The 27960-nt window shown below is 61.9% G+C and overlaps 2 protein-coding genes across 6 annotated transcripts; both read left to right on the top strand.

Moving 5' to 3' along the window:
• Window positions 1-7851: 7851 nt before the first annotated feature.
• THY1 (Thy-1 cell surface antigen) lies at window positions 7852-16507 on the top strand. 3 transcript variants are annotated; one of them, XM_084301514.1, is made up of 4 exons: window positions 7852-12693; window positions 12877-12962; window positions 13073-13408; window positions 13768-16507. In XM_084301514.1, the coding sequence occupies exons 2-4, from the start codon at window positions 12926-12928 to the stop codon at window positions 13878-13880; spliced, it is 486 nt and encodes a 161-aa protein (XP_084157640.1). In that variant the 5' UTR covers window positions 7852-12693; window positions 12877-12925; the 3' UTR covers window positions 13881-16507. The 3 variants fall into 3 exon arrangements, with proteins under 3 accessions (XP_084157640.1, XP_084157638.1, XP_084157639.1); XM_084301513.1 differs by having other exon boundaries at window positions 7855-10952; XM_084301512.1 differs by having other exon boundaries at window positions 7853-12962.
• A 233-nt stretch (window positions 16508-16740) lies between these two features.
• Window positions 16741-27885, top strand: USP2 (ubiquitin specific peptidase 2). 3 transcript variants are annotated; one of them, XM_084301508.1, is made up of 14 exons: window positions 16741-16930; window positions 18076-18150; window positions 19501-20249; window positions 25402-25452; window positions 25766-25889; window positions 26009-26120; window positions 26223-26333; window positions 26429-26493; window positions 26680-26783; window positions 26863-26943; window positions 27037-27115; window positions 27225-27332; window positions 27451-27571; window positions 27663-27885. In XM_084301508.1, exons 3-14 carry the CDS (start codon window positions 19542-19544, stop codon window positions 27748-27750), a joined length of 1752 nt encoding a protein of 583 aa, XP_084157634.1. In that variant the 5' UTR covers window positions 16741-16930; window positions 18076-18150; window positions 19501-19541; the 3' UTR covers window positions 27751-27885. The 3 variants fall into 3 exon arrangements, with proteins under 3 accessions (XP_084157634.1, XP_084157635.1, XP_084157636.1); XM_084301509.1 differs by lacking the exons at window positions 16741-16930; window positions 18076-18150 and adding an exon at window positions 18750-18897; XM_084301510.1 differs by lacking the exons at window positions 16741-16930; window positions 18076-18150; window positions 19501-20249 and adding an exon at window positions 23396-23674.
• The last annotated feature ends 75 nt before the right edge of the window (window positions 27886-27960 follow it).

Genomic DNA, 27960 nt, shown 5'->3' with positions numbered 1-27960 from the left:
TCCCAGGAGACCAGGCCACCACAGGACCTGAGGACTCAGCCTGTTCCAAGCCCAGCGAGGCTGACAGCAGTGCAAGAAGCAGTGCCAGGTCCCCAAGCGAAGGGCAATGCTACCCTCTGGTGCTGCCAGGCGGGATGGCTGCTGCCTGCTGCTCACCGCACGGAGCAGAAGGGCTGCAAATAATGATGCTACAGGGGGCTGCTTCCCACACAAGCTGACCTTGTACCATACAGCTTGACTACTGGGAGAGCTGTAGCACCTTGGCCTCCCTAAAAAGCTCTAGGGAAAGATGCCCAGCAGCCCTACTCCGCTCTTACCCTCCCAGGTCACCCTGCCCTGGAAAGCCATGAAATGCATGCAGAGAGGCTGAGCCCACACACACCTGCACAGGTCAAGGAGCTCTTCTCTTCCCCTTCCCCTATTAAAACTCTTCCTGACTTCTTTCAGCTTGTTTCGTTGTGAATTTCCTCAGGCTTCTCCGCTGCAAAAGCCATTAATGTGGTATAAGGGGAAGGGAGGAAAACAGGATCTGCATCCAAGTCGGTGCTTTGTAGAAGGAGGATAAATGGGGACTTCACAATTAATTTATATTTACACCACTTTGCTTTGTGTGAATGGAACTTTTTGCGATTATTTATAATGTATTTTCAGCAACGTTGCCCTGGTCTCCCAGCACAGGCAGGAACTGATGCATTAAAAGAGGATGTGGCTTGGTTCCTAGCATTTATTTACTGCTGTTGTTGTAAATAGCCGATTACTCTGTGACGCTTAATAAATCCCCTTTTTGTTAAGTGTATGTTTGTAAGCAGAGCTTTCACCTGTGTCTGTGTTGTGTGTGATTATAGCTGCAGTGCTTTCTTCTGACAGTGTGTATTTTTCATCCAGTTCCTGCCCTACCTTTATCATTTCACCTGTCTCTGCCTCCAATTTCCACCAACAGAACCTTCCCTTTTCCCTTTGGATGCCAGTAGCTTGCTGAAATACCTAGAAGTACTTCAAGTTAAGAAATAGCAAGCAAGAAAAGGAACCTTAGGAATAAAATACCAAACATATTTCCCCTAGGTGACAGCCACAGATTCCACTGACGTGTATTTTAAGGAATATGTTTGCTCTGCTACTTCCCCTAGCCTGGGTCATGCTGCTAAACATCACTGTCAGAATCTCTTGCCCAGCACTCTTTTTGACTGAAATCTGACTCTATTCAAAACAGAGATTCATAACATTGAAAAAACCTATTCTGTGGAAAAATGGCACGTTATGTTTTGACTGGCTCATTACGAACACCCTCAGCTGCTTGCATAGTAAAGAACCTGTCATGATTGATTTGATCCTTGCAACTAAAATCCAAGAAATATGCTTGTTTAAAAGGTTTCTAAGCCAGCATATGAACTTAAATAGCAATTTCTGGGATTTTTCCTATAATCTCATGATTTATAAGATTATTTCAGGACATGGGATATTTCAGAAGACTCAGTTTTAGTGATGAAGGAGAATATTTTGGCAATCAGACTGGCCAGTACTTTGTATCCAGGAATTTCAAAGCAATGAAAAGTACAAATCCTGGTGTAAGGAGAAGAAAGAGTATGCATTTTTTATTTTTTTTTCTCCCCATGTTTTTCTTTGCACAGGAAGGGCAGAAAAATGGGCTTTCTTTCTAAGTCATCTTTTCAAAAAGCACCAGGGAGACCACTACAAAACAGCAATGACTTTCTGTTCACGCACTTTACAGTAACAAGGCTTTTCCATGTAAAGGGTCTAAAATACTTTGTTCAGAATACAGCTCCAGGACAGGAAAAAAAATGTGAGAGTTAATGGGTTTGCTCAAGAAACCAGGCTGGGCTGCACCTGTGCTCTGTTAGTTGCCCCCCAGGTGCTGCCCATAATTGTTCCTGGCCCCAGGAAGGAGCTGTGTCCCTATAAAAAGCTTCCCAGGAGCCATGGGGAGGTTTCTGCTTGTGCTGCAGCCTGGTGCAGGGAGCTGAGAGGTGCTGTAAGGGTCCCTGCTGTCTTCAGGATTACAGCTTCAGAGGGCAGCAGGTATTTGGCTGGGGCTAAATGTTTTAAGTGGTAAGAGTCTTGATGTATGTTTTGGGGTTGTGAGCTTATAAATAAGGCTGTATTTTAATTTTCTAGTGACCCAGGGTAGGAAGGGTGTTTGTTCAGGTTCTCTAGCTCTCAGCTCCTAGCTGCAGTGCTGGTGGGGCTGGGTGGTCCTGCAGGGAGCTGCAGAGTCCCCTTGCTTCTTCCTATCCCCAAAGACCTGTGGGGGAGCTGGTGAAGGCTGGGGAGATGCAGACATGGTGTGTCCAGCAAGTAATGTAATAAAACGTAATGCAATAGCAATGTAATAATGTAATAAAAGCCCGGAAAGAGCACTGCTGAGTGGTGCTGGCGGCACAGAGCAGCACACCATGAGATGTTCCTCCCGTCTGCTGGCAAGCGTGATGCTGTTTGTGCTGGCTGTGTCAGCTGCAGGAGGAGAGATGATAGCCAAACTGGTGTAACCTGCTGGGGCGAAGCTTCTTCCTTTTAAGCTAAAATACTGGAGTGCACCTGAATCAGCAGAATGGGCTGCTGTTGGCACAGCATCTCCAGCCAGGCAGCAGGCACCAAGGTCTGGGCGCAAGATTGCAGCCCTCCCAACATCAGCTCAACTCAAAATGCCATGGTTTAGTGCGGGAAGATTCCTGAGTGAGCTCGGGAGGTCCTATTTAGCCTTGTCTGGAGTTCATTTTTAAGCTCATTGGCACTGTAAACCTGAGTTTTCAGTCCCTGTAGTTGAGAGCTCCAGGCATCTGAGCACCTCAGCCTGCAGCTGCATGGAAATCCTGCCCTCTGCCTACCATTGATCCTCCCCTTTTCAAAGCCTCAGTGTGATCCTTTTTTCTCCCTTTTGTGCCCAGAAGGATGTGATAGAATAGCAGGAACACAAATGCCACCTCAATGTTCAAGGTATGGTCTCATTGTGTACATTTTTTCCCCCTTCTGTTTGAATGAGCCCAGGGTGTTGCATGTAGTGATATCCAAAGTCCTGGTGCCTGTGTGGGCTGGAGGTTGGTGGGGTTCAGCTCTGGTGGCTGTCCCCTGCCCTTAAAATGGTTGTGGTAGCAGGTCACATCCCTGGGAGGGTTATTTATAAGGTTGTAATTGGTCAAGGGCTTCTTTAGCAGGAAAATGGGTATTTTCCATTAAATGAGAACCTCTGTACAGGTGGAAGGATCGGAGAATTTAAAAAAAAAAAGCCTAAAATATTTTCTTAAAGGTCCAAAAATGCATAGGGAACAGCCTTATTTCCTTAACTCTTATGGTTATTTCCAGCCACTCATTCCTGCACGAAGCAGCACGCTCCCTTTGGAGCCGTTCCTGGCAGGGGGATCGTGCTGTGGAAGCGTTTGTTCTGGGAAAGCAGCGGCACAAATGTGGAAAAGATTAAAGCGGAGGCTTTTGCGTCAAAATCATCTGAAGTGGGCGTGGGTGGTTTGAAACTCGGGGAAATCACTTCGGAGCAGATAATGCTTATTTTTTGTCAGGAGGGGAATTAAAGGAGAGGCCTGGACCTCTGGTCTCAAGCTGGGCCCTGAGGGAGGCCTTGGGGTGCCTGGGGGGGACTGTGGGGTGCCATTTTGCCCCATGGGGCTCCCAGTAGGGTGGGATGGGGTGCCTCCATCCCCCGAGGGTGGGTAAAGCAGTGGCACTGCCACCCTGTGGGCTTGGGGGGGGCTCAGGCACCCTTGGGTGCAGCGTGAGGCCATGACAGGGGGGAGGATTGGGGGCACACCAGCTGTGAATTTGGGGGAGATTCTGGGGTTTTGGGGGTTTTGAGGGAAAGTGTGATGTAAATTAGATGAGGCAAGGTGAGGTTGGTAGAGGTGAAAGGCTAATTTAGAGGGAATAAAGGTGAAATTTGTGCTTGGGGGGAGGAATCTGGGGTAATATATAGGGTGCAGAGTGAATGTTATGGAGGGGAGCTCTGAGGTAATGAGGGCAGAGGTGACATGCTATAAGGAAGAGCTGAGGTAATTTAAAAGGACAAACTTTTTTTAAAAAATGAGGAAAAATAGAGGTAAGCTAGAGGAGGGGAGAGGTTACATCCTTGGTGGGAAAAGCTGAGGTAACTTAGAGGGAGCAGGGGTGATGTTTGGGGTGGATTCCTCTCAAAAGCTGTTAGTTCAGAGAAAAAAAAATGGTATGTTTGATGGCATGATTTGGTGTGGTGTTGTCACCGTGGGGTGGAGCTCTGTGACAGCCGGCAGGTGTCCTGGTGTCCTCTGCTCCCTGCCTGGCCTGGGACTGGGAGGAGAGGGAGCTCCTGCACCAGCTGTAGCAGAGGATTTGCACAGAAAATGGGACCCTTTATTTTAAAGTGCTTCGCAGATGATGTGGTGTTACACTTGGGAGCTTGCGTTTGATCCGATGCTGATTTGTAAATGGCTCTGAGAGCTTCTACCTGCCAAAATACTGGCACAGGTCAGCAGGCAGCGAAGTGATGGGGTGTCCGTGGGGTTGTGCATCCTTGGGGTGGCACAGCAGCATTTCTGGGGCCAAAGCAGCTCTTTGAGAAGAGCTTGGATGAACCTTAGGAAGGTGAGTGAGGGACAGCAGCGATGGCAGTGCCACAGCCCCTTCCCAGGAGGTTTGGTTACACACAAATACAAAGCTGCGCATATAGCGTGGAGTAAATTGTTAAGCTGTTAGGAGCAATACACAGATTAATAAACCAATTAAATTATCTTAAAAGAGTGGAGTAAGTTAATTGTAATCAAGTGCTAACTGGCAGGATCCCAAACTCCATTAGGAATAAATGCTGTGCCAAGTGGCAAGGAGCTTCTGACTCTGAACACGATCAGCTAAGTAGCTGAAGCTCCGTGGAGAGATTTCTTCTGGTAAACAAATATTTGGGAGCATTTACTTCTCCCAATAAAGGCTTTTAAGAAATTGCGGAGATTTAATCTTCGTGTATTACCTTTACTTGTTTATTTCCAGTAATGGCACGGAGCTGTACAGCGAGTGGCTGCTCTGTTTGTCAGCTGTCAGCACCAGAGAGCAGCCTCTGAAAAGAGCAGCCAAGTTTGCCCCAGCATCTGCTGTCCCTGCCCAGCCCTGGAAAATAGGAAGGGTTTGGGGGGAAAAAAAAAACACTAGTGTTTTGTGAGAATGACAGCTCTGATGGGAAACTCCTGGCAAAGTGTTTTGCTGTCAGTTAAGTGAGTAAACTGATATCTCTCGTGATGCTGAGGTGGGATTGTGCCAGGAGCAGCTCCTGCAGCGAGGACAGCACTGCTTGCCCTGCTCGTGGGTCTAGTTCAATTCTAGTCCCATCTAGTTCAGTCTCCGGTTCCCTTCTCCATGGGGTCCTGCCTTGTCCTTATTTTCAGCTGTTTTGGTGCTTGTGGTTACTGAGCAGGCAGTGACTGCCAGCTGTGCTGCTGCCCCAGATGAAGTCCTCAGAGCGAGAAGGGCGCTGGTCTGTTTCTCCTTGCGTGTTGTGCTGCTTGGCCAAACTTCATACAAGTGCTAGGAATGAGTGCCTCAGCTTGTTCAATTACCCACGCATCATGTAAAGCAGCAACAGCTCGGAAAGGCAATGAGATTGTGGTGGGGAGTTGGTCTTTTCAGCATGCAAATGAGAACTGTCTTTAAGGTTCATCTTCCTAGGTCAGTGGTGGTGGTTGGGTGATTTTTTTCAAGTTAAGATTTTGATGTCACCTTATGCGTGACCTCAATGCAGATGCTCAGATTTGACAACAGAAAATATAGTTTACTGATGTTTTTTTTGAAGAATTCCAAGTTCATCTTGGAGTTAATTTTCTAAGTGTAGGGTTACTAACAGCTTTGTATGAATGGGTTTGTTCTAAATCTCCAGCTGAACTTCCTCCAAAGCTGCTTGCTGTCGGTAATATGGCTCCAGAGAGCTGAGTTCCTTCAGTACAGAAAATGTCCAAGTGATGGTTCCTGAGGATTACTGAGGACAGTTTTATCACATCATGGGGGTTTCCAGCACCTTCCCTATCATCATCCCTATGGTAAGAAAGCAGATATGGACACATTTATTCTTTACCACCGAGATGCACAGCTAGCCCTCACCTGGGCCAAATAAGTCACATCTTGCACCTCTTTTCACTCCTTTGGGTTTTGGGATGAGCTGGGGAGGCTGAGCTGCCCCTGGCCAGCACTGCATGGTGGAGCATCGCTGTCCCCTGGCAGGATCCCCATTTCTGAGCCACTTTGGCCTCCTGGAAGCGCCTGTCCTTGGTGTCCCAGGGGTGCAGAGAGGCCTGGGGAGGTCTCCAGGGGAGCTGGTGTGCTGTGGGGCGAGAGGCTTGCGCTGTCTGGAGTGGCAGGAGGGTGGTGTAGCTGCAGACAGCAGTGTTTTCAGGCTCTTGATGTTGTGCTGCTGTTGGAAATGATCTTCTGGGCTGCAACATAAATCAAGTGAGTGGGATCGTGTTTGCTGGAGGGCCTCAGAGCTGCCTCCTTGGTGCTTATTGTAGGACTTCAGGGAGTACATTGAAGAGCACCTGCACCAGCATCACTTCTCAGTGGGCACCTGGTAACTCCTCCACTGCTACCAACATGGTTTTTCTCTTTGATTTTTTTACCCATGGCCTTGGGTTCTTGTTTGCAGTAGCTCAGTGACTCTCACTTTGCTGACTGTAGTGGTAATTCATCTCCTAGACCTGTATTTCAAATCACAGCTGGACTGGATGGAAAAAAAAAAAAAAAAAACAGGCCATTTCTTCAGGATGTTTTTCTGTGTCGATGCCTGTGCACACAGACATGAAGTGACCCAGTTCCTGCCCCTGGAGGAGGCTGCAGAAGGGATGGGGAGAGGAACCAGCCTCCCAGTGCTGCTACAAGGCCTTCCAGTCCCAGACACAGACAACAATGGGCAAAAGCTCCCTGGGAAGCGCTTGGAAATCTCCCTCTGCTCCTGATAATTTGTTTTTATGGACGGGGAGGGATGGCTGAGTGACGACATGCAGCAGGAGTCTGGCTGTGGGGCCAGATGTGGCTGCAGGGACGAAGGCAGAGCCGGGCTCACTGCGTGCCTTGGAGGAGAGCCCATGGGGCACTGGGCAGGCTGTGATGTCCCCTGTCACTGCAGTGTCCCCAGGGGGCTGTGTGGGGCCTGGGAGCAGGGGGATCTCCTGGCTCAGCCCGGGTACACGCTCCCATTGTCCCCGATAACAATGGGGGAGCTGAGCAAGCGCCGCAGCCGATGACACAACCCCGAGCTTGGGGAGCAGCTGGCTGGCAGCTAAAGGGAAGCTCTGTGCGGGTTCCCCCCTCTCCTGCCAGCCCCCCAGCCTCGGGGAGAAACCGAGCTCTGCCCCTGAGCTGGACAAACCCTCCTGGCCTTATTTAATCCTTCTCCTCCCAGGGTGAGGAGCTTCCCGGCTGGCCTGGAGCTCGGGGGACCCAAATTCCTGCAGGGAACTGCTTCCAGCAGCTGGGCCTCTCTGCGTGGTGAGAGTTAACCTCCTGGCTGATGGTTCTTCATAAATAAGCAATGCTCGTAAGCAGTTTCCACTCCTGAAGGCCCCGCAGGTAGGAGGAGAAAGTGCAGGGAAGCCATTTCTGTGTTCCTGCAGCTTGCATTATTCATCTCTTTTGGGACAGAGAGGAGAAAGCTAGGCCGGGGATGGGGGCAGAAGCTCTGAGCACATTTCCCTGCCTGGCACCTTCCCTGCAGGTCCTGAGGAGCCTCCTCATTCCCCCACAGCTCAGTTCCCCCCCAGACAAAGGGGTCTGAAGCTGCTCCAGGCAGCAGCTGCTGCTCCGGGCCTGATGAGTTTGCACAATCTGGCCTCATCCTGAGGGTGCTCCCCTTGATTGCAGCCCCTAATTGCGGGGAGGTGGCACTGCACGAGGGGTCCAGCAGGAAGGAAGGGAGCTTCACCCTCCAAAGCAGCAGCTTTTCCCACTCCGAGTTCTCTCTCCACATACACATTTTAGATTATCTGCTATCTTTAGCAGTCAGTATAGGTTACAGTTGCACAGTTTCTAGCCACCAGTATAGCTTATTATACAGAAATCTTGGTAATCAGCATGGCTTTACTATTATCTAGGATTTTTAGTCACCTTGACCCTCTGCAGATCAGGCCAAATGGTTAATAATCAGCACTCTATGATAATCATTAGCTATGTGCAGGATTGGGTGAGAAGTGCAGGAGTCAGTGAGTCCTCAGATGGATGGTGCTGATGCTGGCCCTGACCTGCAGGTCTCCAGCAGCAGTTCTGGTTGAAGTCAGGCTTGCAGCTGCTTAATTTTATAGACAATATTTTATGAGCAGGTGCCACCGCATCCCGGCCTTTGACAGCTCTGCTGAGGGAATGCCTGGGGAGATGGTGGCAGGAAGCTTTCCTCATCTGCAACAGGGGTCCCCAGGTCCTGGTGATGATGCTGGTGGGTGCACGTTCTCATTGCAGTGCTGAAAATGGAGAAGGAGGTGGTGTGTGATCAGCCAGCATCCATATGAAGTCTCTTTTGCCTTGCAAGGTGGCAGTGGTGTGGTTAACCACGCTGGCAGGGGGTGCTGGTGCCACCACGACGAGCAGGAGGGGCACAGCATCCCCGTGCTGGGGCACGTTGTGTGGCTGGGGGGTGCTGAGCGTGGTGTCCCCAAGCCTGTGCTGCAGCAGGAGCCCTGCCCGCCCTGTTTCTGTGGCTGTGCTGCACACAGGGAGGGGGGAGCGCAGTCTCCTCCACCCCTGCTCTGTGCAGAGGCACCACAAAGCCCAGGGGCTTCGTATCTGGGCCGTGCTCCATATAACATCCACGGGGCTTTACCGGGCTCCCGGGGGCTCTGCTGTCTCTACAATCAAGGGCAAAGCTCTTCTGCAGCCTCCCTTTGTCCCTCAAAGACGGGGAGGGGAGGGCCTGGGTTTTGCAGGAAGAACCACGCATCCTTTGCTGTCCTCTCCAGCTCTGCTGCCATGGAGGTCATTTTTTTCCATCTGTGCTGCCAGATTTGCTGGTGCTGGTTCTCAGATGCCCCCCCGCACCCTTCCATCCATCCACTCCCCAGCTCTAATTACCCTGGTGGGGATGCTAGGGGCTGCTGCTGGGGCAGCTCATCCAGCCCCATGGAGTGCTGCTGTGCCATAATCCCTCACCAGGGATTTTAGGGATATGGTTTAGTGGGGACTGTTAGCGTTAGGTCAAAGGTTGGACTCAATGATCTTGAGGTCTCTTCCAACCTAGAAATTCTGCGATTCTGTGACCAGGAGGGAGAGAGGCTTTCTGCTCCCCTTGGGTAGGCTGAGCACCCACCTTCCTGCGGGAAGGGCACCTCCTGCAGCCGGACATTTTTGGGGCAAGGCCAGCTTTTAATTGCTGCAGCAGCGCCAGACACCCGAGTCATGGTGCTCCTCGGTGCCTCTGCTCCATGCCTGGTGTCTGCCTGTGCTGCTGGGCTGCCTCTGCCTGTCTGCCTCTCTTCCTGCTCCCTCTCTGCCTGTAGTTATTAAATTTTCTCCTCTTCACCCCATTCATTCCTTTAGCTTTATTCTATAAGACGCCCCTGCATTTAGGTGTGACTTGGGGACTCATTTTCTCCGCTTTATGGATGGCATCCAGGCTGCTCTCTGCAGCGAAGGGACCGTCCAGCTGGAGAACCTCTGCAAGGAGCCTTCTGCAAGCACCTCGGCAGGATGATTCCTGCCAGCGCTGCCCAGAAACTGCACAATCATGCCTGCCTTCACAGCACTGCCGCCAGCCAGAGATTTAAAGGCAGCTGATTTCCCTTGCAAAGGGTGCCTGAGCAACTGCGTGTCTCCAAAAGCAGCCCTCTGAGCCCCCTCCATCGGTCTGTACCATCCCAGCTCATCAGGGTCATCACATTCATGTGTGCAGACCCCTGGTCTGGCTCCCTTCAGTACCCCCTTGCCCCGACATCCAGGGCCAGGTCTCCACTCTGCTGCTGGCAGCACCTGGGGAAGTCTGGGACCCCTTTGGGGCAGCGTGCCTGCAGCCTGCTTTGTGACCAAGCAGCTGGTGGCAAGGTTTTGTGGGATGAGCAAAAACCCCCCAGCACAGCCAGCTTGCAAAAAATCAGCACTCGGATGTCACCTGGGATCAGGTTCTGCTGGGGCAGAATATGACTTTTCATCTCAACTTTCACCCTGCCAGCCCTTTTTGCAGAGCCTGACCAGGGGGAGTGGGAGGAGGTGAGGATGGGGCAGGCCACCCCGCGTGCCCTGCTCCTTCCTGGGGTGCTTCGGACCCCAAAAACTCAGGGCAAGCAGCCCCTCGTGCTGCTGTCACCTCCAAGAGCAGGGCAGAGGCATTTTGCAGGGATGCTTTCTGGGTCCAAAGACATTTTCCTTGTGCAGAAGCAGCTCTGCTTATCCATGGGGTGCTGCATGGGATGAGTCTTTATTTGCCCCACCAGCTGTGGGGCTAAAACACGAGGGGGGTGGGTGCCCGGGGGCATCACAAAGTGCCCCCACTGCATCCCCTGCAGGGAGGAGAGCTGCTGCAGGGACCCCGATTCCTACATATTTGGGGTGGGGGAGCTCTGCTGTTCCCCAGCCCAGGCCAAGCACCCCCACATTGCAGGGGGGGGCGGCGGCTCTTCTGCCAAACGCGGTTCCCATGGCGATGGGGATGTGCCCCAAACCCCCAGCCTGCAAAATCCCCCACCGAGGGGGTCTCCCTGCACCCCCAGCACCCCAAACCCGCAGCCGGGATGCTGAGGGGCGGGGGGCGAGGGTGTAGGTTTGAGGCCAGGCTGCCAGAATCAGGGACCCCCCCGCACCCTCCCCCCAAAAAAAAAAATCACCGCAGGGCTGGGGGCTGAGCCTCGGTGACGCCGCCCGGCCCTGATTTGCTGGGGCCGCCCGGCCGGCCCTTCCCAAACTGCGGGGAGCTCCGCACCGCCCCCAGCCCCGCCGGGAGCCGCGGGCAGCAGCGGGCAGCAGCGCCGGGAGGCGGCAGCGGGGCCCCCCAGGTAGGCACCGGCATCCCCAGCATCCCCAGTCCCACCAGCATCACCAGTAAGCGGGAGGGATGCAGCCCCCCCCCCCGGGGGTACCCAGCGCCGGTCCCCGTGCGCGCCTTGGGCGCAGCGCTGCAGGGATTTGGGGAGCGACGCAGGGGGGGGTCGGGGAGATTCAAGGGGTCGGGGGGCGATGCAGGGGATGCTCTGGGGTTTTCGCAGCGATGCTGGTGCCCCCCCCTCCTTCTCCTTTCCCCCCAAGCCGTCGGGATTGCGGCATTCCTCCGCGGGCACGCCTGCGCGCACCCACGCACCCACCCGCATCCCTGCAAGGGCGGCAGCTCCTGCACCAAGCCCAGGCACCCCCCCCCCGCCGCCCTCCTCCTCGCAGCCCCACTTTCGCTCTCAGGTTTTTGGGGCTCAGGGTTTCCCGCATCCCCATTTTTCCTCCCGTGTCCCCACCTTCACCATTCCCAGAGCCCCTTCTGCGACCCCACAGGGGTGTCCCCTACCCCCCGGTGCCACCGCCCTTGTGAGCCCCATCCCCGTGCACAGCCCCTGGGGTTACCCGGCTGGCTCAGCTCCTGCTGGGGGGAAGAAGGGGGTGCAGGGGGGCAAAAGGCTCGCAGACCCTAAACCTGGAAGATCTGCGTGCTTTTGCACATGGGTGGGAGGCAGCCCTCCTCTCGGGGAGCTCATCTGCGCTGCGTTTGCGGCTGCAACCTGGGCAGAGTCCCGGGATGCTCAAGGAGGAGCAAATCTGAGCTGGGAAAGGGTAAATCGAGGGGCCAGGGCCAGCTCGGAGGGTCCCGGAGGGGACACGGTCTCCTCTGTCACACCTTTGTCCCCCTTTGCAACCCCTTGGTTATCAAGACCATGCAGAAGGGAGTTTTTCTGCTTGGCCTGGGTTTGGGGTTGCAGATATAGAGGTCTTTCACAACTATGGAATGAGCACATGGTCTTGGCATTTCCCCCTTTGAATATTATGTGAAAGACCCAAAAAAATGCTAAAAAAAAAGTAAAATTCAGCTGGCTGCGGTACAGGCACTTCCCAGCTCTTCCCTGGATGCTGAGCCAAGCTGCGATGGGGCACGGTGGGGCGGGTCTGCGCTCCCCCCTGCCCCCCTGGGGACCCAAAGGGGTGGCAGCTGAGCTCCCCCTCTCGGTGCTGGCCGCAGCCCCCACCCAGGAGGAGCGACTGCGGGGCGCTCGGCGCGTCCTTGAGCCCCGGGTTCTGCTCTGCTTCTCGCCCCCCCCTCTCCTCCCTCCTCTCCGCATGTCTGCGGCTGGATTCCCCGTGCGGTTGCTTGGCCGGGCTGCAAGCCTTTAATTGATTCCTTTCGGCCGCATCAGACCGCCGGCAGGGCTGGGGTTTGGACGGCACATCCACGAGCCCCTCGCCCTCAGGAGGGTGGGTGAGGGGCCAGGGACCCAGTAGCTGGACGCTCCCACCCCAAAACCTTCCCAAGCCCGTGTCCGGGCGGGCTCCGCTCGGTCCCTGGGGACCCGGTGCCATCCTTTGGCAGTCTCAGCTCCCTGTCCGGCTGCTGCCTCTCCCTCCTGGAGGCTCTTGGCCCCTTTCCCTCACCGCATCGCAGTGAGTCATCTCTGCTGAGCTCACCCGCGGGGGGGCCAGGCTGGCACCCGCACGAAGGGTCCCTCACCTGGCAGCGTGCCGGGCGGGCACCGGGGCGCATCCTGCTTTCTGCTGCCCGCCCCTCGGGCGGGGAGATTTTGGGGGCAGAACACAAAGGTTTGGGCACCAGGGGGATCCAGGGAGGGAAAAGAGCGTGGCTGGCACCGCCTAAGGACGCGGGAAGGTGATGCTGGTGGGCACGCAGTGCTCAATCCCCATCCCTTCCCCGTGCAGCCAGCTGCAGAGCATCGTCTGTGCCACGGTGGGGGCCTCGCTGATCGCTTCTCTCCCCCTCCCCAGGCTCGTCTCTCGCCGGCAGCCTCCCCCCGGGCACCTGAGCAGCGGAAAGATGAACCCCACCGTCGGCATCGCTGTCATCCTGACAGGTAGGGCTCTGGGTCGGGGTGGGCTGCGGCACCCACGGGGCCGGGAGGCTGCTCGGGTGTCCCCGCTGCTCACCGTGCCCCCCCCCCCCATGTCCCACCCCTTGTCCCAGTGCTCCAGGCCGCCCAGTGCCAGATGATCAAGGACCTGAGCGCCTGCCTGCTGGGCCAGAGCCTGCGGGTGGACTGCCGCTACGAGAACAAAACCAGCAACCCGCTGACCTACGAGTTCAGCATCACCAAGGACAACAGGAAGCACGTCATCCACAGCACCATCAGCGTCTCCGAGAACGTCTACCGGAGCCGCGCCAACGTCACCATGCACAAGAACCTGGTGTGCCTCTACCTGCAGAGCTTCACCACCAGCGACGAGGGGGTCTACATGTGCGAGCTCAAGGCCACCAACGACTACACCGGCAACCAGATAAAGAACATCACCGTCATCAAAGGTGAGAGGGGCAGCGGTGCCCGGCCTCCAGCTCCTCTTCAGCCCCTTCCTTCTCCCCCGCCCCTCGGTTTGGCAGGGACAGGCAAAAAAGCCCCAGCCCCTGTGGTGTCCCCAAAGACTCCCCGAGCCACATCCATGTCCTGCTGCCCGCCCCCTCGCCCCTGCTCTCTGGCACAGGCAGGGTTTGGTGTTCCTCGGGGTCTCTGCATCCCCAAAAGCCTCCCTGCTCCACAGGCACAAGGTGGGAACGGGCAGTGGGGCAGGCTGGGCTCGCTGCGTTGCTGTGCCGGGGTCCCAGCCGCCCCGACCCCTGCTCCCGTGGGGTTTCATCTCTTCTCTCCCCGTTCCCCATCCCGGCAGACAAACTGGAGAAATGCGCCGGCTTCAGCCTCTTGATCCAGAACACTTCGTGGCTCCTGCTGCTCCTCCTTTCCCTGCCTCTCCTGCAAGCCGTGGACTTCGTGTCCCTGTGAAAGGATAAAAAGAAAAAAACCACAACAACAACAAAACAAACCACCCCGCGCCCCCCACGGAGCACCCCAGCCAACCCGCCTCCCCCGCCAGAGCGCAGCCCTCGGAAAGAGCAGATTTGGAAGCAACGAAACCTCTCTCTATGTTATCTGTGTAGCCGTATATCTAACGCTAGCCACCGTCCTGTGCTGAGACCCGCCGGCACGCGCGCGCGCACGCCCCGCTCCGAAGCATGGTGGCTCCGCTAGGCAGCGTCGCTTCTCCCATCACACCCTCCCCTTGTGCTGGTTTTGCTGGGGCACCGGAGCCTCAGCCCGCTTCTCCCACCCCTTTTCTTTCATTTTTTTTTATTATTTTTATATTTTTCCTTGGCCTGTTCTCAGCTGGGGAAAGACAGCCGGACGAGCAGGTAAGGGAGGGGACGGGAGAGCGCGGGGATGGGTCCCGGTGCTGGGAGGAGACGGGGAGGAGGCCACGTGCCAGCGGGGTGACTTGGTGGTTTCTCTTTGTTGCAGCCGGGTTGGAAGCGAGGCCCCCAGACACCGCCTGGTGCCCTGGGGCTGCCCGAGCCCGGGTACCCCCCTGGTCCTCCCCGGGGGACCAGTCCTTAGCTGTGACGAGAGAAGTGCCGCCAGCGCCCGCAGCGGAGGCCCGCGGAGCCTCTCCGAGCTAGCCGCAGCCCGGCCAGCGCCCCGTGCCCCCAGGTGGGGAGGGGGCTCCCCCAGGGGACCGCCACTCCCCCGCCCAAGCTCCATGGGGACGTCCGGGGGGTCCCCGTCCTTCCCCGTGGCACGCGCCCCCCTCTTTCTCCAGCCCCCCCATGGCGCAGGGAGGAGCTCCGTGTGTCCCCCCCTGCCTCCCCGCTCCCTTCTCTCTATCGAAGTGAGGAAAAAGGGGGCGAAGGCAAGCCCAGCCCTTGGCCACCGCCTCAAGAAGGATGTTCCCAGGGGTCAGCGAGAGTGGAGAGAGGGACCCCGAGCACAGCCCCAGCCTTGTCCCCATGCCCCACAGGACCTCAGGAGCCTTCGGACCAGGAGAAGCCACGAGGCTGGCCCCGCGCACCCCAGCCCAGGAGCGGGCAGGGGGCTGGGGGAGGCAGTGATGGGACCACCTGGGTCTGTGGGGTCAACCCGAGCCCTGCTGAGCTCCCCAGGCTGTGCCACGACGGCTGAGAGCCCTTCCCAGCAGCTGCTCCCCGCTTCCTCGCCGCGAGCTGCCCCCAACCCCGCTGCCCCGTCCTGCCCATCCCTGCCCCTCTCGCTGCCTGCTTGCTTCTTGCTGTCTAGTGCTGCCGAGGCCGTGCACGGCGGAGGTTTGGCTCACCCCGTTCCCCGGGCTGGTTTGGAGCTCCCCGGGGAGCAGCGGGGCAGGGCAGAGCCCAGCCGACCGCGCGGACGCATCCTCCGGTCTCATTTATATTTTTTTTTTTTTTGGTGAACATTTGTAGTTGTTTCCACAGCTTGTCGTAAAAAGAGATTCTGTTCAAAGGAGAAAAATAAAAAAAAAAAAAAAAGAAGAAAAAAAAAGAAAGAAAAGCCAACCCTACGAAAAGCAACAAGAAGAAGAACAAAAACACCTGTCCTCCGGGAGTTTTCCTCCGTCTGCACAATAAAAGCCTAGGTCGTGTGTTGGAGCCGTGGCCGCCCGTGTGTGTGTGTGGGGTGGGGTGGGAGGCAACGGGGGGCTCAGCACCTCCTCGGCAGCCCCAGCCTTGCGTGGAGAAGCAAGAGGTGACCCCGTCCTGCCCCTTGGGGCACAGCCCCGTGTCCCCATACGTCCCCATTCCATCCCAACGACCCCATTGTGAGCTCAGGGCTGGGGTCGCCTGCGGAGCCGGGAGAGGGGCGAAGCGGGGTAGGTACCACCGGGCACCTCCGGCACCCCGTCCCCATCCTGCCCCCGTCCCCCTCGTGCCCTGCACGTCCTGGTGGGGCCGTGCCCGTGGAGGCAGCCCCAGCCCTGGCATCCCACGGGCAAGGAGCGTGCGTGAGCGGGGCCGGGCGTGCGGGCGCGTCCCGGAGCTGTGCCAGGGTCCTTCCCCCGTGCCTGCTGACGTGCGTGTTGCGTGCGCCCGTGTGATGCCCCTGGGGATGCCAAGGGCTCTGGCAGCTCCTGAAGCAGCCACGTGCTGGATCCCGGTGCTGCCCCAAGAACCACAGAATCTGTGGGGTGGGTTTGGGATCGGGGCCGTGCCACCGCCGCCCCTCACGCCGCTGATGACCCCGCGGCAGCCTCCCGGAGTCACACCCAGGCGCGGACGCCAGCCTCACGTGGCCCTCCCTGTTTCGGGGCCGGAGCCGGGCAGGAGGCAAATGCCAGCCTAATTGCAGCCCGCCTAATTATCGTCGGCAGGTGCTGGCTGAGTCACGGCCACCGAGGTGCCGGCTCACCGCGAGGCCGAGCCGCCCTGGGCGGGTCAGGCGTCAGGGAGCGGAGCTGGGGGTTGCGCCCTGGCGTCCCCCCGTGTCCCCCAGTGTCCCCACGAGGGGCAGAGGGTGCTCCCACCCCGCTCCTGCTCTGCTGCAGGCCAGGGGGGGCTTCTTCTCCCCGTGGCTTTTCCCATCAGGGAGCAAAACGCAGACCACCTCCCCTCCTGGACCTCCACGACCTTCCCAAACCCCCTCTCTCCCCACGCTTACCCTCAGGCCTCCTCCGTGCCTCTCCAGCCTCCCCTTGCCGTGGGGCGCCCTGGGGCTCACGTCCCCTTTAAGCCTCGGGGAGGCTGGAATGTGAGAGGCGCATTCGGGCGCCCTGCGAGGTCAGATAAAGGCTCTATATTTATCCACCCGGTAACCTGAGCCCTCAATTTCTGCCGTGGCGTTTTCACGCGGCCCCCCCAGCCCTCCGGCACGGCCGCTGCGCCCGCTCCCAACCCGGCTGGAGGAGCCCAGCCCCAGGGGGGGGGCCTGACCCTGCCGTCGGCACCCCAAAAAACCCCCTCGCTCTGCTCCGGCCCCAGGGGAGCACCCCGAGGTGTCAGCAGCGGCTCCCCCGGCTCGGCGTCGCCCCATGAGCACCGCAGCCCTGAGCGCACGCCCCGCCGAGCACACCGGTGAGTGGAAGGGCCATGAGGGGACAATCCTATGGGGAGAGGGCTGCGAGGTGCCAGGGAGAGCCCCTAAAACCCCCTCCTCACTCTCCCTTCAGCTGGGTGAAGCTATAGGGGAGACCTTTGCGCTCTCGCTGTCCCCGGGGAGCGGGATCCCATGGCAAACCCGCAGCACACCCAGCACCTCCCAGTGCCCGGGGTGGGCAGAGCCGCGTCCCGCTCACCTCCCCGGGGTCCCTTCTTTTTTTTTTTTTCCCCCACCCGCAGACCTCAAAGCAATAACAGGCGTCGAGCCCGACGTCAGGGCTCCCCGTGGGGTTGGGGTTTTGCTGCCTGGGGGGCTGGCCCGGGAGCGGCGAGCAGCAGGTTTTGCAGCCAGGTGGGGATGCGTCAGCGGCGGTGACGCCCGCCCGGCACACGTGCACTGAGCTGGGAGCGTTCTCAGGATTAGGAAAGGGAAACCCCTGGTTGGGGACATCCCGGAGGGGCTCAGCACCCGCAGCCCCTCAGCCCTGGGGTGTCCTCGCTCCACGCAGGGGCCCCCGGTTGCCGCAGAGGGCTGGGAGCTCGTGAGTAACCCCCGGGCTGGGACATTGTGTCTCAGGGCACGGGGCCACGGCTCCAAACCTGCGTAAGCGAGAAGCAGCTGTGCCACAGCTCCCTGCACGGAGCCAGGGCCGTGTAAGCTGAGCCTGCCCTGGGGCTCCGCGGCCACCCCGGGGGGGACAGCGGCCACCGGGGCCACCGGCACCGGGAATTTAGGAGAGGACGGCAGCGCTCCCCGCCTCCCTCAAGCCTCCGGGGTGAAGGGTTGGCTCTCCAGGAGACCTGTGGCCATCCCGAATTGAGGCTCCCGTTGGGATGAGCTCCCCAGGAACGGGATCTCGGGTCCCCTTGGGGTTGGCTCCTGGCTCCCGGGCACGCGGCCGCGGACCGGACATTCCTGTGCCTCAGCTTCCCCGGGGAGGATGCTGAGGGTGCAGGAGGCCTGACTCAGCCGTGCCGGCCCCAGGGCTTCGCCCAGGCAGCAGGGAAGAAGCTCAGCGTTATTACGGGCAGGGAGGGGCCCAGGAAGCGATGGGAGGAACCGGGGATTTCTCACACCTCCTCGGCTCCCCGGGCTCATGGCACGCTCCGCTCTCCTCCAGCCCTGGGGTCCGCTGTGATGTGACACGGGGACGGCACAGCACGGGTGCTCCCAGCTGACACGGCGGCCCTACATGGTAAGATCTCCCCTCCCGTGATGCCAACGGGGTCCCTGCTGTGCCCAGGGCAGGTTCCCCTTCCCAAACCCCAAATCCCTCCACCGGCTCCCCACATCCCCAGGCCACGCTGTGCCCCGCGGGGACCTGTCCCGCTGCCAGAAGGCACCCGTTGGAGCCACAGGGCTCCAGCACCCTCACCCCAATACCCATGGGGACGGGGACCCTTTGCCGGGCCCCACATCCCATAGCAAACCCCCTCGGTGCGCATCAGCTCCTGCCTGGCCGAGCAGCTCCGGGGTCCTCCCGGTGCTGGAGGGGGAGGGCGGCTGCGGCGGGGTGGGGGAGAGCCGGGTGTTTGGTGGCTCCTTTGCCTGCGAGCGCATTATTCAGCCCTCGGCCTCGGCTCCCAAACAGGTCTGTGCGCTCCGGCTTGCTCTTGCTTGTAAATAGTTTCCTCCGTGCTGCTCCCCGGCCACGGCAGCAGCAGCTCGGGGCCAGGCAGGGAGGATCCTGCGGTGGCCGGGCTCTGGTCCCCGTCCCCGAGCCCGGCTGCACCCCACTTTTTGAGGGCTGGGCTCTGTTTCCATCCCCGGCACCTCTTGCACTGCTTTGGAGCGGGGCCAGCGCCCGCCCTGGCGGGGCTGGGAAAAGCCTCGGAGCCGGGGTCATCTCCTGGGTGACCGGGGACTCTCGGAGCCGTGAGCTGCTGGCCACACAGGGAAGGGACACCAGGCACCCAGGGGAGCGAGCACGGCCCCAGGACAGGTATGGGACCAGCCCTCAGCCCGTGAGCAAGTTTTTCTCTGGCTTCAATCCCCTGCTTAAGCTGGTGCAGGTGGCTGGCTGCCCTGTCCCGGCTCCGGGGCTGGCTCCCCTTTTCCTCCAGGTGCCTCCGTCCCTGTGATCCCTGGCTGTCCCCACAGCCCCCAGCACCTCTGGGTGGCTTGTGGCTGCTGCAAGGTCTTCAGCAGCTCCCTGGCACCAGGCAGCCCCTGGGGGGCAGGCACGGAGAGCCAGGCCCTGTGTGCTGACAGCCGTGGGGCAGCGTGGCCAAGGCTAGGGCAGAGGTGACGCTGCTGTCCCCACGGGTGCCCATCGCCTCCGTCCGTGCCCAGCAGAGCCCCAGGGCTCCCTCCTGTGGTGCCAGGTGCCCACAGGCACCCGGGTGGCACTGCCAGCAGTGCCCTGATGCCCCAAGCTCTCCAGGAGGGCTGGCAGGAGCCGTGCCCACCCCGCGATGACGTCCCCTGGGTCCCCGCTGTTCCCCGCTCGCCCCCCTCAGGCTCTCTCCGCTGGGTGCCGGCGGCGGGCACCCCATGCGCGCGGGCTGCGGCCCCTCGAAGCTGAGCCCGGGCTCTTCTCCTGCAGCCGATGCCTCCAGCCCAGCCCGCTGAGCCCCAGCCTGCAGCATGTCCCAGCTCTCCTCCACGCTGAAGCGCTACGTCGACTCGTCGCGCTATGCCGAGGCCACCTACGGCAGGGTGCCCGGCGGCTACAGCTCCTACACCTCCTACGGCTCCACCCTGACCACGGCCTACGCCGACAGCGACAAAATCGGCTTCAAAGCCAGCTACCTGCCCTCCCCCCGCTACCACCACTCGGGGCTGTCCCCCACCAGCGCCTACGACAGCGGCCGCCTGCCCCTCTACCCCGACTCCGGCATCCGCCTGAGCCCCGCTTACCTCCGCACCCAGTCCCGGCCGCCCGGCGTGGGGCTGAGCGGGGGCTCATGCTACACCTTCACGGGGACCCCCGGCAGCCCCTCGGGCTACCTGCCCAGCTCGGCGCCCCTCAGCCGTCGCAAATCCATCAGCCACTCGGACCTGGTGCAGGAGTTTTCGGGGCTGCGTGCCTCGGAGAGCGCCTACGCCTCCAGCCCCGGGGCGCGGGGCCGCCAGGAGCTCGGCGCCCTGCAGGGTCTGTACCAGGCCGCCGCACACTCCGACTACGTCCGTGACTACCTGGAGAGCTGCGAGAGGAAGAGCAGCCACTGCAGCTTCCCCTGCAGCCCCCCCGGACCCTCCCAAGCTGCCCTGTCCTCAGCCGGCACCCGCGGCGCCAGCCAGCCCTGCGAGAGGAGCGATGGCTACGGCGGCACCTCTGCCCCTGAACCCCTGGTAGGTGGTGCGCCGTGGGGGGGGGACGGGACGGGGCTGGTGGGGTCCCGTGTGCTGTGTGGGTTCGTGCTGAGCTTGGGGGGCTGAAGGAAACAGTGCGCTCCCTTTTGGGGTCTCCGTCGGTGGGGTCGGTGGGGTCTCCGTGCCGCCACGTGTGCGCACCGTGCTGGTGCCGTGTCCCCAAGCAGCTGGAGGTGCCCAGCTCTGCCTGCTCCCCGTCCCCAGAGGCTCCAAGGGCCACCGTTGGCAGCAGTGGCTGCTCCATCACACGTGCTGGTGGCGCTCGGGGTCCCAGCCCCAAATCGGCGCTGCTCCATCCCCGGAGCCTCGTCCCAGGCTGGGAGCGGGCACCACGCACGCAGCCCTGCTCAGGAGCGCACGGCAGCAGCCCGGTAATTTTCCACTTGGCTTCCCTTCCACGGAGCCATCGGGCTGTGCCCGCGCTGTCTCCCGTTCCCTTTCCACCCCACGCTGAAGGTCGGTGTCCCCCCGAGCAGGGTCTGACCCGCCCGCTGCTTCCCAGCAGCTCCGTCCCACCGAGCAGGGAGGGTGAGGGCTGGGGGTCCCCTTCTGCTCCCCACCAGCAGGATGGGGGGGCTCTGCCCCTTCCCACCCAAGCCCCCACGTACCCACGGGGCCGCGAAAAAGGTTGTGGAGCATCCTCAAGGCCTCGCCCCTGCCATGGGACGGAGAAGTTGAGGGGCGAGCAGGGCTGCCACGGGCAGCCAGGAGCACTGGAGGGGCTGGGGGGGCACAGCGAGGTGTGGGGCAGGGAGGAGAGGCCAGCAGGAGCTGCAGCTGGTGCTGCGCAGCCTCGTGGCCGTGCTCTCCCTTATCTTAACCCCCCTCTGCTGCTGCAGCCCCCTGCCAGTGCCCTGCTTTGGGTCCCAAGGGGTGCCAAAGGCGGCCGGCACAGGGTGCTGGGGAGGTCCGGGGCAGGCTCAGAGGCCGGATCAGTGACGCTGGTTTAGGTTTCCCCGGTGCTTTAATGCTCACCCCTGCAATTTTCCATTCCTGGGCATTTTTCCCCCCGTTCCCAAGCTGGGAAGCGAACGTACCGGTCGTAAAACGGGCTGCAGGTGCCCGCGGGCATGCACGGTGCCGGAAACGAGGCCGCGTCGCAGCCCCGGCACTGCCATCAGTTCTGCCCCATTACCCGGCCCCGGGGGCAGCACCAGCAGCCCCCGACCCTGCCGGAGCCAGGGCATGGCAGGGGCTGGCCCCGTGCCTGCTCCCGGCCACCTCCTGCCTTGGCACTGCGGGAAGCCAAGCGGAGGAACCCGCAGCTGGGACAAGAGGGTGCCCTCGTGCCTCAGTTTCCCATCCTGCAGGGCACGGGGAGGTGCACGGGGCTGGGAAGGGTGGGACCGGAGCTGTGCCACCCCATTAACCGCCCTGCGTGGACACGGGGTCGGGAGGCCAGAGCCACCCACGGGAACGCCGGCAGCTCTCCGCAGCCCCATCCCGGGCTGCTGACGGTGCTGGCTCGTGGCCAGCCCTGGTCCTGCCTTCACGGTGCCAGCCAGACCCGTGGCAACCTCTGCCCGTGGCAGAAGGTCACCGCTGGAGAGGGGACAGCAGGGGACAGCTCGCTGGCTCCTTCGCTCCGTGGCTGCAGCTTGCCCCAGGAGCCCACACGGCGCTCCAGCTGGAGGGCACCGCGCTCCCAGGTCCTCTTGAAGTCACCAGGGCACGATTTTCGGCACGGGACGTGGCCAAACAGCACCCCTCTTGCTGTGGGGCCAGCTCAGCCGGCACATCCCATCCCCGGGGAGCTCTGTGCCAGCACCCACACAGCGCCCGGGGCCCGATCCTGCCCCCAAATCGCGCTGGGCTGCAGGGCAGGAGCAGAGCCTGGCTCGTGCAGCACCCTGGGGTGCTGTGCCACGTCCCCAGGGCCTGAGCAGCGCCCTACAAGTTGTGGGGCCCCCACAGCACCAGCGTAAGCCCCGTGGGGTGCACACATTGCATCCCTGTGTGTGCACAGCGCGCACACCACGGGGGGGGGTGCACAAATCTCTCCCCGCAAGCGAGGATTACGGCGAGCATCCTGTTGTGATGCAAAAAGCCCCGGCCCTGCAGATGAATAACGCTGCAAGATGCCTCCTCAGATATTTCTGCTGGTGCCAAAAATAGTCTCCTTCCCTCCTCCCCCCCCCCCCCCGCCTCCCTTCTCTCTCCCTTCCCCTGCTTCCAGCCCCTCCGCCGGCTGTGCCGAACGCGCACCCGCGGCGCTTGGAGCACCGCTGGCTGCAGGGGTGGCCCCGGGGAAAAGCAGCCCCCGCTCGGTGCCTCCGTCCCGGTGAGGCTGGGGGGCTCCCTCCAGCCCCGCAGCAGCCCGGCCGCGCTCCCTGCCCGTGGAAATTTCCCCCTCCAGGACACCCGGGCGCACGCAGCGGGCGCTGGGCCGGCTGCGGTCAGCGGGGTGAAGCGGAGGCAGGCGCAGGACGAGGACGCAGGAGAGCTGGGCTCCCTGCCAGCCTCCGCACCTGCCCTTGCTGCAGGGGCATGGCTGGAGCCCTGCCCGCACCGTGCCTCAGTTTCCCCCCGCTCCGATCCCAGCGGGGGGGTCTCCGCCCCACGGGGGGTTGCCTTTGGTGAGGGGAAGCAGTGAAATACCTCCGAGCCCGGCCCTAAAGCAGCCCCCCAAAGCGGGAGGCTACGCACTGCCTGCTGTTCCCAAAGCAGCACCGCGGGGAGCCTAAAACTGTCCCTACAACCCCAAATCCTACTCAGACAGCCCCGCAGCCCCGCTCCGGGCACGGGCACCTTGGGGCTGCTCCCCATCAGCTGGGGGGCACAGGAGGGGGCTCTGCTGCGTGGCACCGACCCCATGCAGCCCCACAGCAGTGGCAGGATGGATCCCGGGAGCTGTAGGGCAGGGGGCGGGGGGCTGCTCCCCGCGTCCTCCCCGGTGGTCTGGGCACGGCGAGCGCGTGGCCAGCGGGCACGGCCGCCCCTCGCGGGCCCCCTTGGCTCTCCGGCTCGCTGTACCACGCGGTGCGGCGGGGGCTGGCCGTCACGGAGCCCTGCTGCTGCTGCCGCTGCCGCTGCCGCCTCTCCACCCATTTGATGTCAGAGCTCTGCTCAGGTGCCGTCAGCCCCGAGAGCCGGCACCGGCACCGGCTCCGGCACCGCAACCGCGCGGCCACGGCGCTGCTCCGGCAAGGCCGCCCGCCTGACCCCCTGCCCCCGACCTTGGCCGGCCCCAGGAGAGGGGGTCGCCGGGGTCCCCCCCGGCAGCAGCAGCCCCTCGCCGTCTCCCAGCAGCCGGGAGGGGAGCCATGAGGGACTCGTACACGGTGACGCTGCCCGAGGAGCCCCCCGCGCTCCCCGACCTTCACAAGGAGCTGCGCCCCCGCGCCTCCATGCCGGGGTCCCTGCTGGTCTCCACCTTCGTCGGGCTCGTCCTCAACAAGACCAAGGTACGAGCTCGGAGCCTGGGGGGCACGGGAGGGGGCGACCCCTGCGCTCCCCGTGGAGCTCGGGTCCCCCCCCGGCTGCCCCTCGGGGTGCCCCTCGCTGCAGGACGGGGGGCGCGGGGCTGGCACCCATGGGTGCCACCGGGTGCTGGAAGCACCGGGGGGGGACCCGGCAGCTCCCGGCGCTGCCCCGAGCAGGGGGCAGGAGGGGAGGTGACAGCACGTGCCCGGGGTCCCTGTGCCAGCCCTGCCCCTGCAGTGACCTTGGCCAAGTGGCGTGCCCCGCGCTGGCCGGTGCAAGGAGGCTGCTGGTGGCCACAGCGGTGCCGTGGCGGTGTCACCGGGGCGAGCCTGGCTGTCCCCAGAGCCACGCAGCCCACGGTGGGTCCACGGAGACATCAGGGGGCGGGGAGGGGGCAGGATCGGGGCTTTTATGTAAGCCCAGCTGCCCCGGCCGTCCCGCTGCCCCGCTGGGTGCTCGGCACGTGGATGGAGGGCGAGTGCCCGGTCGCTGTGCCCTGTCCCCATCCCCTGTCCCCTGTCCCCCCCCTCCCGCAGTGCAGCCTCGGGGAGTCCCCAGCCGCCGCCGCGTGAGCCAGCTCTCCTCCGCCGCCTCCGAGCAGCGCCGTGTCCTAGATAACACCCCGGCCGGGCGAGGGGGATTAGCTGGAGTTGAGTCACCCAGGGGAGGGGAAAAAAAAAAAAACGAAAAAACAACAAAAAAATAACAAGCAGGAGGTGGAATCAGAGCCGGGGGTGGGCTGGGGCTGCTCCGTGCCCTGCGGGGCCAGGCGGTGGGCATGGGGTCTGCGCCCACCCCAGCACCCCGATCCCTTCTGGGGAAGCCACCAGGAGCTGCTGCCACCCTGCCCGCCGCCCTGCCCATCCCAGAACAGGGACAGGAGCTGCCCAGGCACCTCCGTGGGGATTTAGGGTGCAGGACACGGGGTCAGCACCCCGCCGGGGCACGGGGCTGCCCCGCAGAGCCGCGTGTGCCCGCGGAAGGCACCTGGGTGCCCGCTGGCCCTGCGGTGGGTGATGCCCGCACCGCACCGCGGCGAAGGCGCACGTGTAACTGTATCTGGGTTATTTTGGGCTGCTGTCAGGGCTGGGTGCTCAGCACCTCCCACACACGCACCAGCTGCTGCTATTTCAGAGCTGCGGGGCCCCCTCCTCTCCTCCTCCTTCCCCCTCCTCGCTCCCGGGAGCAGGGAGGACCCGCGGCAACCTGCAGGAGCCGGGGGGGGGGCACCAGGAGCAGGGCTGCCCCGGCACCCACCCGGGGGGTGCGCCCTGCAGCGCCCTGCTGGGATTTAATCCCATAAAAGAGCCGTGCCCAAATCTGTGGGGTGCTGGTATGGGGTGTCCCGGGGGGGTGAGACACCGTGGGCCACCCTTGGGCACCCTAGGGCACCGTGGGGCACCGTGGGGCAATGCCACCCCCAGCTTCCCAGGGCACAAAGGAGGCAGGGGGTGGCCAGCCTGGCTCGTAGCCCAGGGCACGGGGTAGCCAGGGGGACTTTGAGCCCTGGAGGCATCCCAGGACAGGGAGCTGAGCACCAGGACGGGTCCTCAGCCACCGTCCTGCACACAGCCTGCGCCAGGAGCAGCCGCGGTGCTAGCCCCGCTCCGTGCCCACCTGGGGGGCTGCCCCCCGTTGGGGCTGGTGGCCCCGTGGGCTGGTGGCCCCCGCGGTTGGCTCGTCCCAGCCCTGCTCCCTCTCTCCACAGAGCTCCAAGGCGGTGCAGGGGCTGACCGGCCTGCGCAACCTGGGCAACACGGTGAGTGCTTGCGGGGCTCCCTGCTGGCACCGCGGCCTTCTGCGGGCACAGCTGGGGGGTGTGGGGCACCCCGGCCCTTCCCTCGCCCCCCCAGACCCATATTCCCCCTCCAGGAGCTCCCCACCCTGCTCCCGGTGGTGCTGGAGGACAGAGGGGTCCCCACTCTCCGTCCTGCCTCGTCCCCATCCTCTGCCCACCCTCCCCGGGTGTCCCCCCCACATCGCCGCCCGCCTCCCTCCTGCCTCCCGTTGCCATGGTTTATTTTTTTTTATTTTATTTTTTTATTTTTTTTTATTTTTTTTTCCTCCCCCAGTGCTTCATGAACTCCATCCTGCAGTGCCTGAGCAACACCAGGGAGCTGCGGGATTACTGCCTGCAGAACCTCTACCTGCGGGACCTCAACAACAACAGCCGCATGCGCACCGCGCTCATGGCAGGTAACGGCACCCCCCCCCCCCCAAAACACCCCGAGGCTTTGAGGGGGGGGCTACAAAGGGGACGGGGACAGCCAGGGGACACCCGTCCCCGTCCCCCTGAGCCACGTCTCCGCCCGCAGAATTCGCCAAGCTGATCCAGCTGCTCTGGACCTCGTCCCCCAACGAGAGCGTCAGCCCCTCCGAGTTCAAGACGCAGATCCAGCGATACGCCCCCCGCTTCGTCGGCTACAAGTAGGGGCCGTTTGGCTCGGGGGGGGGGGGGGGGGGGGCGTGGGGAGAGGGTACCGAGCCCCCCCAGTCAGCCCCTCACCTCCTCTGCCCCCTGTCTCGCAGCCAGCAGGACGCCCAGGAGTTCCTGAGGTTCCTCCTCGACGGGCTGCACGGGGAGGTGAACCGCGTGCTGGTGCGGCCGCGGGCCAGCGCCGACACCCTGGACCACCTCCCGTGAGTTGGGGACGGGGCAGGGGGGGGCCACGGGGCTGCCCCAAAGAGGGGGTGGGCAGCGGCACCCAGCACCATTCTGCCTCTCCGCCTCGCAGCGACGACGAGAAGAGCCGCCAGATGTGGAGGAGGTACCAGGAGAGGGAGGACAGCAGGGTCAGCGGTGAGCGGGGCGCTGGGGAGAGGTGGGAGGGGATGGGGGGGGGACGAGGGGTCTCATCCTTCTTTCATCCCGTCCTGCTTTATCCCATCCCATCCCTCTTCACCCCATCCTTCATCCCGTCCTTCTCCACCCCATCCTTCTCCATCCCACCCCTCTCCACCCCACCCTTCATCCTATCGCCCCCAGACCTCTTCGTCGGCCAGCTGAAGAGTTCCCTGACCTGCAGCGAGTGCGGCTACTGCTCCACAGCCTTCGACCCCTTCTGGGACCTCTCCCTGCCCATCCCCAAGGTGAGGGGTCCCCGCTGCCCCCCCAAAAAAAACCCCTCGCCCTGCATTCCCTGCCCCTGAGCTCTCCCTGCTCCCGCAGAAAGGCTACGGCGAGGTGACGCTCATGGACTGCCTGCGGCTCTTCACCAAAGAGGACGTCCTGGATGGGGACGAGAAACCGGTACGGGGCGTGGGGTTGGGGGCACAAGGGGGGGGGATTTTGGGGAGCAGGCTGAGCCCTCACCCCACCGTCTGCATCGTTTGCTGCTCGCAGACCTGCTGCCGCTGCAAGGCCAGGACGAGGTGCACGAAGAAATTCAGCATCCAGAAGTTCCCCAAGATCCTGGTGCTCCGTATCCTTTGCGCCGCGGGTGCTGGCGGAGGGAGCTGGGTTTTTTTTTTGTGTGTTTTTTTTTTTTTTTTTGGGGGGGGTCCCCGCTTCCTTAACGTGCTCCCCCCCAGACCTGAAGCGCTTCTCGGAGGCGCGGATCCGAGCCAGCAAGCTCACCACCTTCGTCAACTTCCAGCTGAAGGACCTGGACCTGCGGGAATTCGCCGCGCAGAGCTGCAGTGAGTGCCGGGGCCGTGCCCGGGGGGGGGGTCCTGGGAGGGGGCAGAGGTTTGGGGTGGGGGCTGCAGACCCCTTTAGGGGGTTTATCCCGCTGAGCACCGCCCTGGCCGCCCGCAGACCACGCCGTTTACAACCTCTACGCCGTCTCCAACCACTCGGGCACCACCATGGGGGGCCACTACACCGCCTACTGCAAGAGCCCCGTCTCCGGAGAGTGGCACAGCTTCAACGACTCCCGGTGAGGCCCTGGAGGCTGGGGGACGACGAGGGGGAAGGGAGCACTCTGTGGGACCCCCCCGCTGCTCACCGCACCCCTCCTGTCCCCGCAGTGTCACCCCGATGTCCTCCAGCCACGTGCGCAGCAGCGATGCCTACCTGCTCTTCTACGAGCTGGCCAGCCCGGCCTCCCGCATGTAGCCTCCCCGGGCACCCCCCCACAGAGCTGGACACCCCCCCCTGGAGCTGGACACCCCCCCGGAGCTGGACACCCCCCCACGGAGCTGGAAACCCCCCCAGGATTTCGGCTTTTTGCCCCCCAAACCCCCCTTTGGGTGCAGCTTGGCGGCACGGAGGGGCCACAGCAGGAGGCAGCCGGGCGCAAACCCCCCCAGCTGCGGGCTGAGGGCA

The sequence above is a fragment of the Netta rufina genome (genome assembly GCF_964035555.1).
Source record: "Netta rufina genome assembly, chromosome: 25".
NCBI lineage: Eukaryota > Metazoa > Chordata > Aves > Anseriformes > Anatidae > Netta > Netta rufina.
Note: the sequence above shows the minus strand (reverse complement) of the source record. Positions and strands in the feature narration are given on the sequence as shown.

What these genes read in the sequence shown, in the direction of transcription:
- USP2 (XM_084301508.1), top strand. Translation starts at nt 19,542, where the DNA reads ATGTCCCAGCTCTCCTCCACGCTGAAGCGCTACGTCGACTCGTCGCGC. An exon ending in TCTCCCTGCCCATCCCCAAG is followed by an intron (nt 26,784 to 26,862) that starts GTGAGGGGTCCC and finishes CTGCTCCCGCAG; the next exon opens with AAAGGCTACGGCGAGGTGAC. An exon ending in CACAGCTTCAACGACTCCCG is followed by an intron (nt 27,572 to 27,662) that starts GTGAGGCCCTGG and finishes CTGTCCCCGCAG; the next exon opens with TGTCACCCCGATGTCCTCCA.
- THY1 (XM_084301512.1), top strand. Translation starts at nt 12,764, where the DNA reads ATGCTGGTGGGCACGCAGTGCTCAATCCCCATCCCTTCCCCGTGCAGC. An exon ending in CATCGCTGTCATCCTGACAG is followed by an intron (nt 12,963 to 13,072) that starts GTAGGGCTCTGG and finishes CCCTTGTCCCAG; the next exon opens with TGCTCCAGGCCGCCCAGTGC. An exon ending in GAACATCACCGTCATCAAAG is followed by an intron (nt 13,409 to 13,767) that starts GTGAGAGGGGCA and finishes CCATCCCGGCAG; the next exon opens with ACAAACTGGAGAAATGCGCC.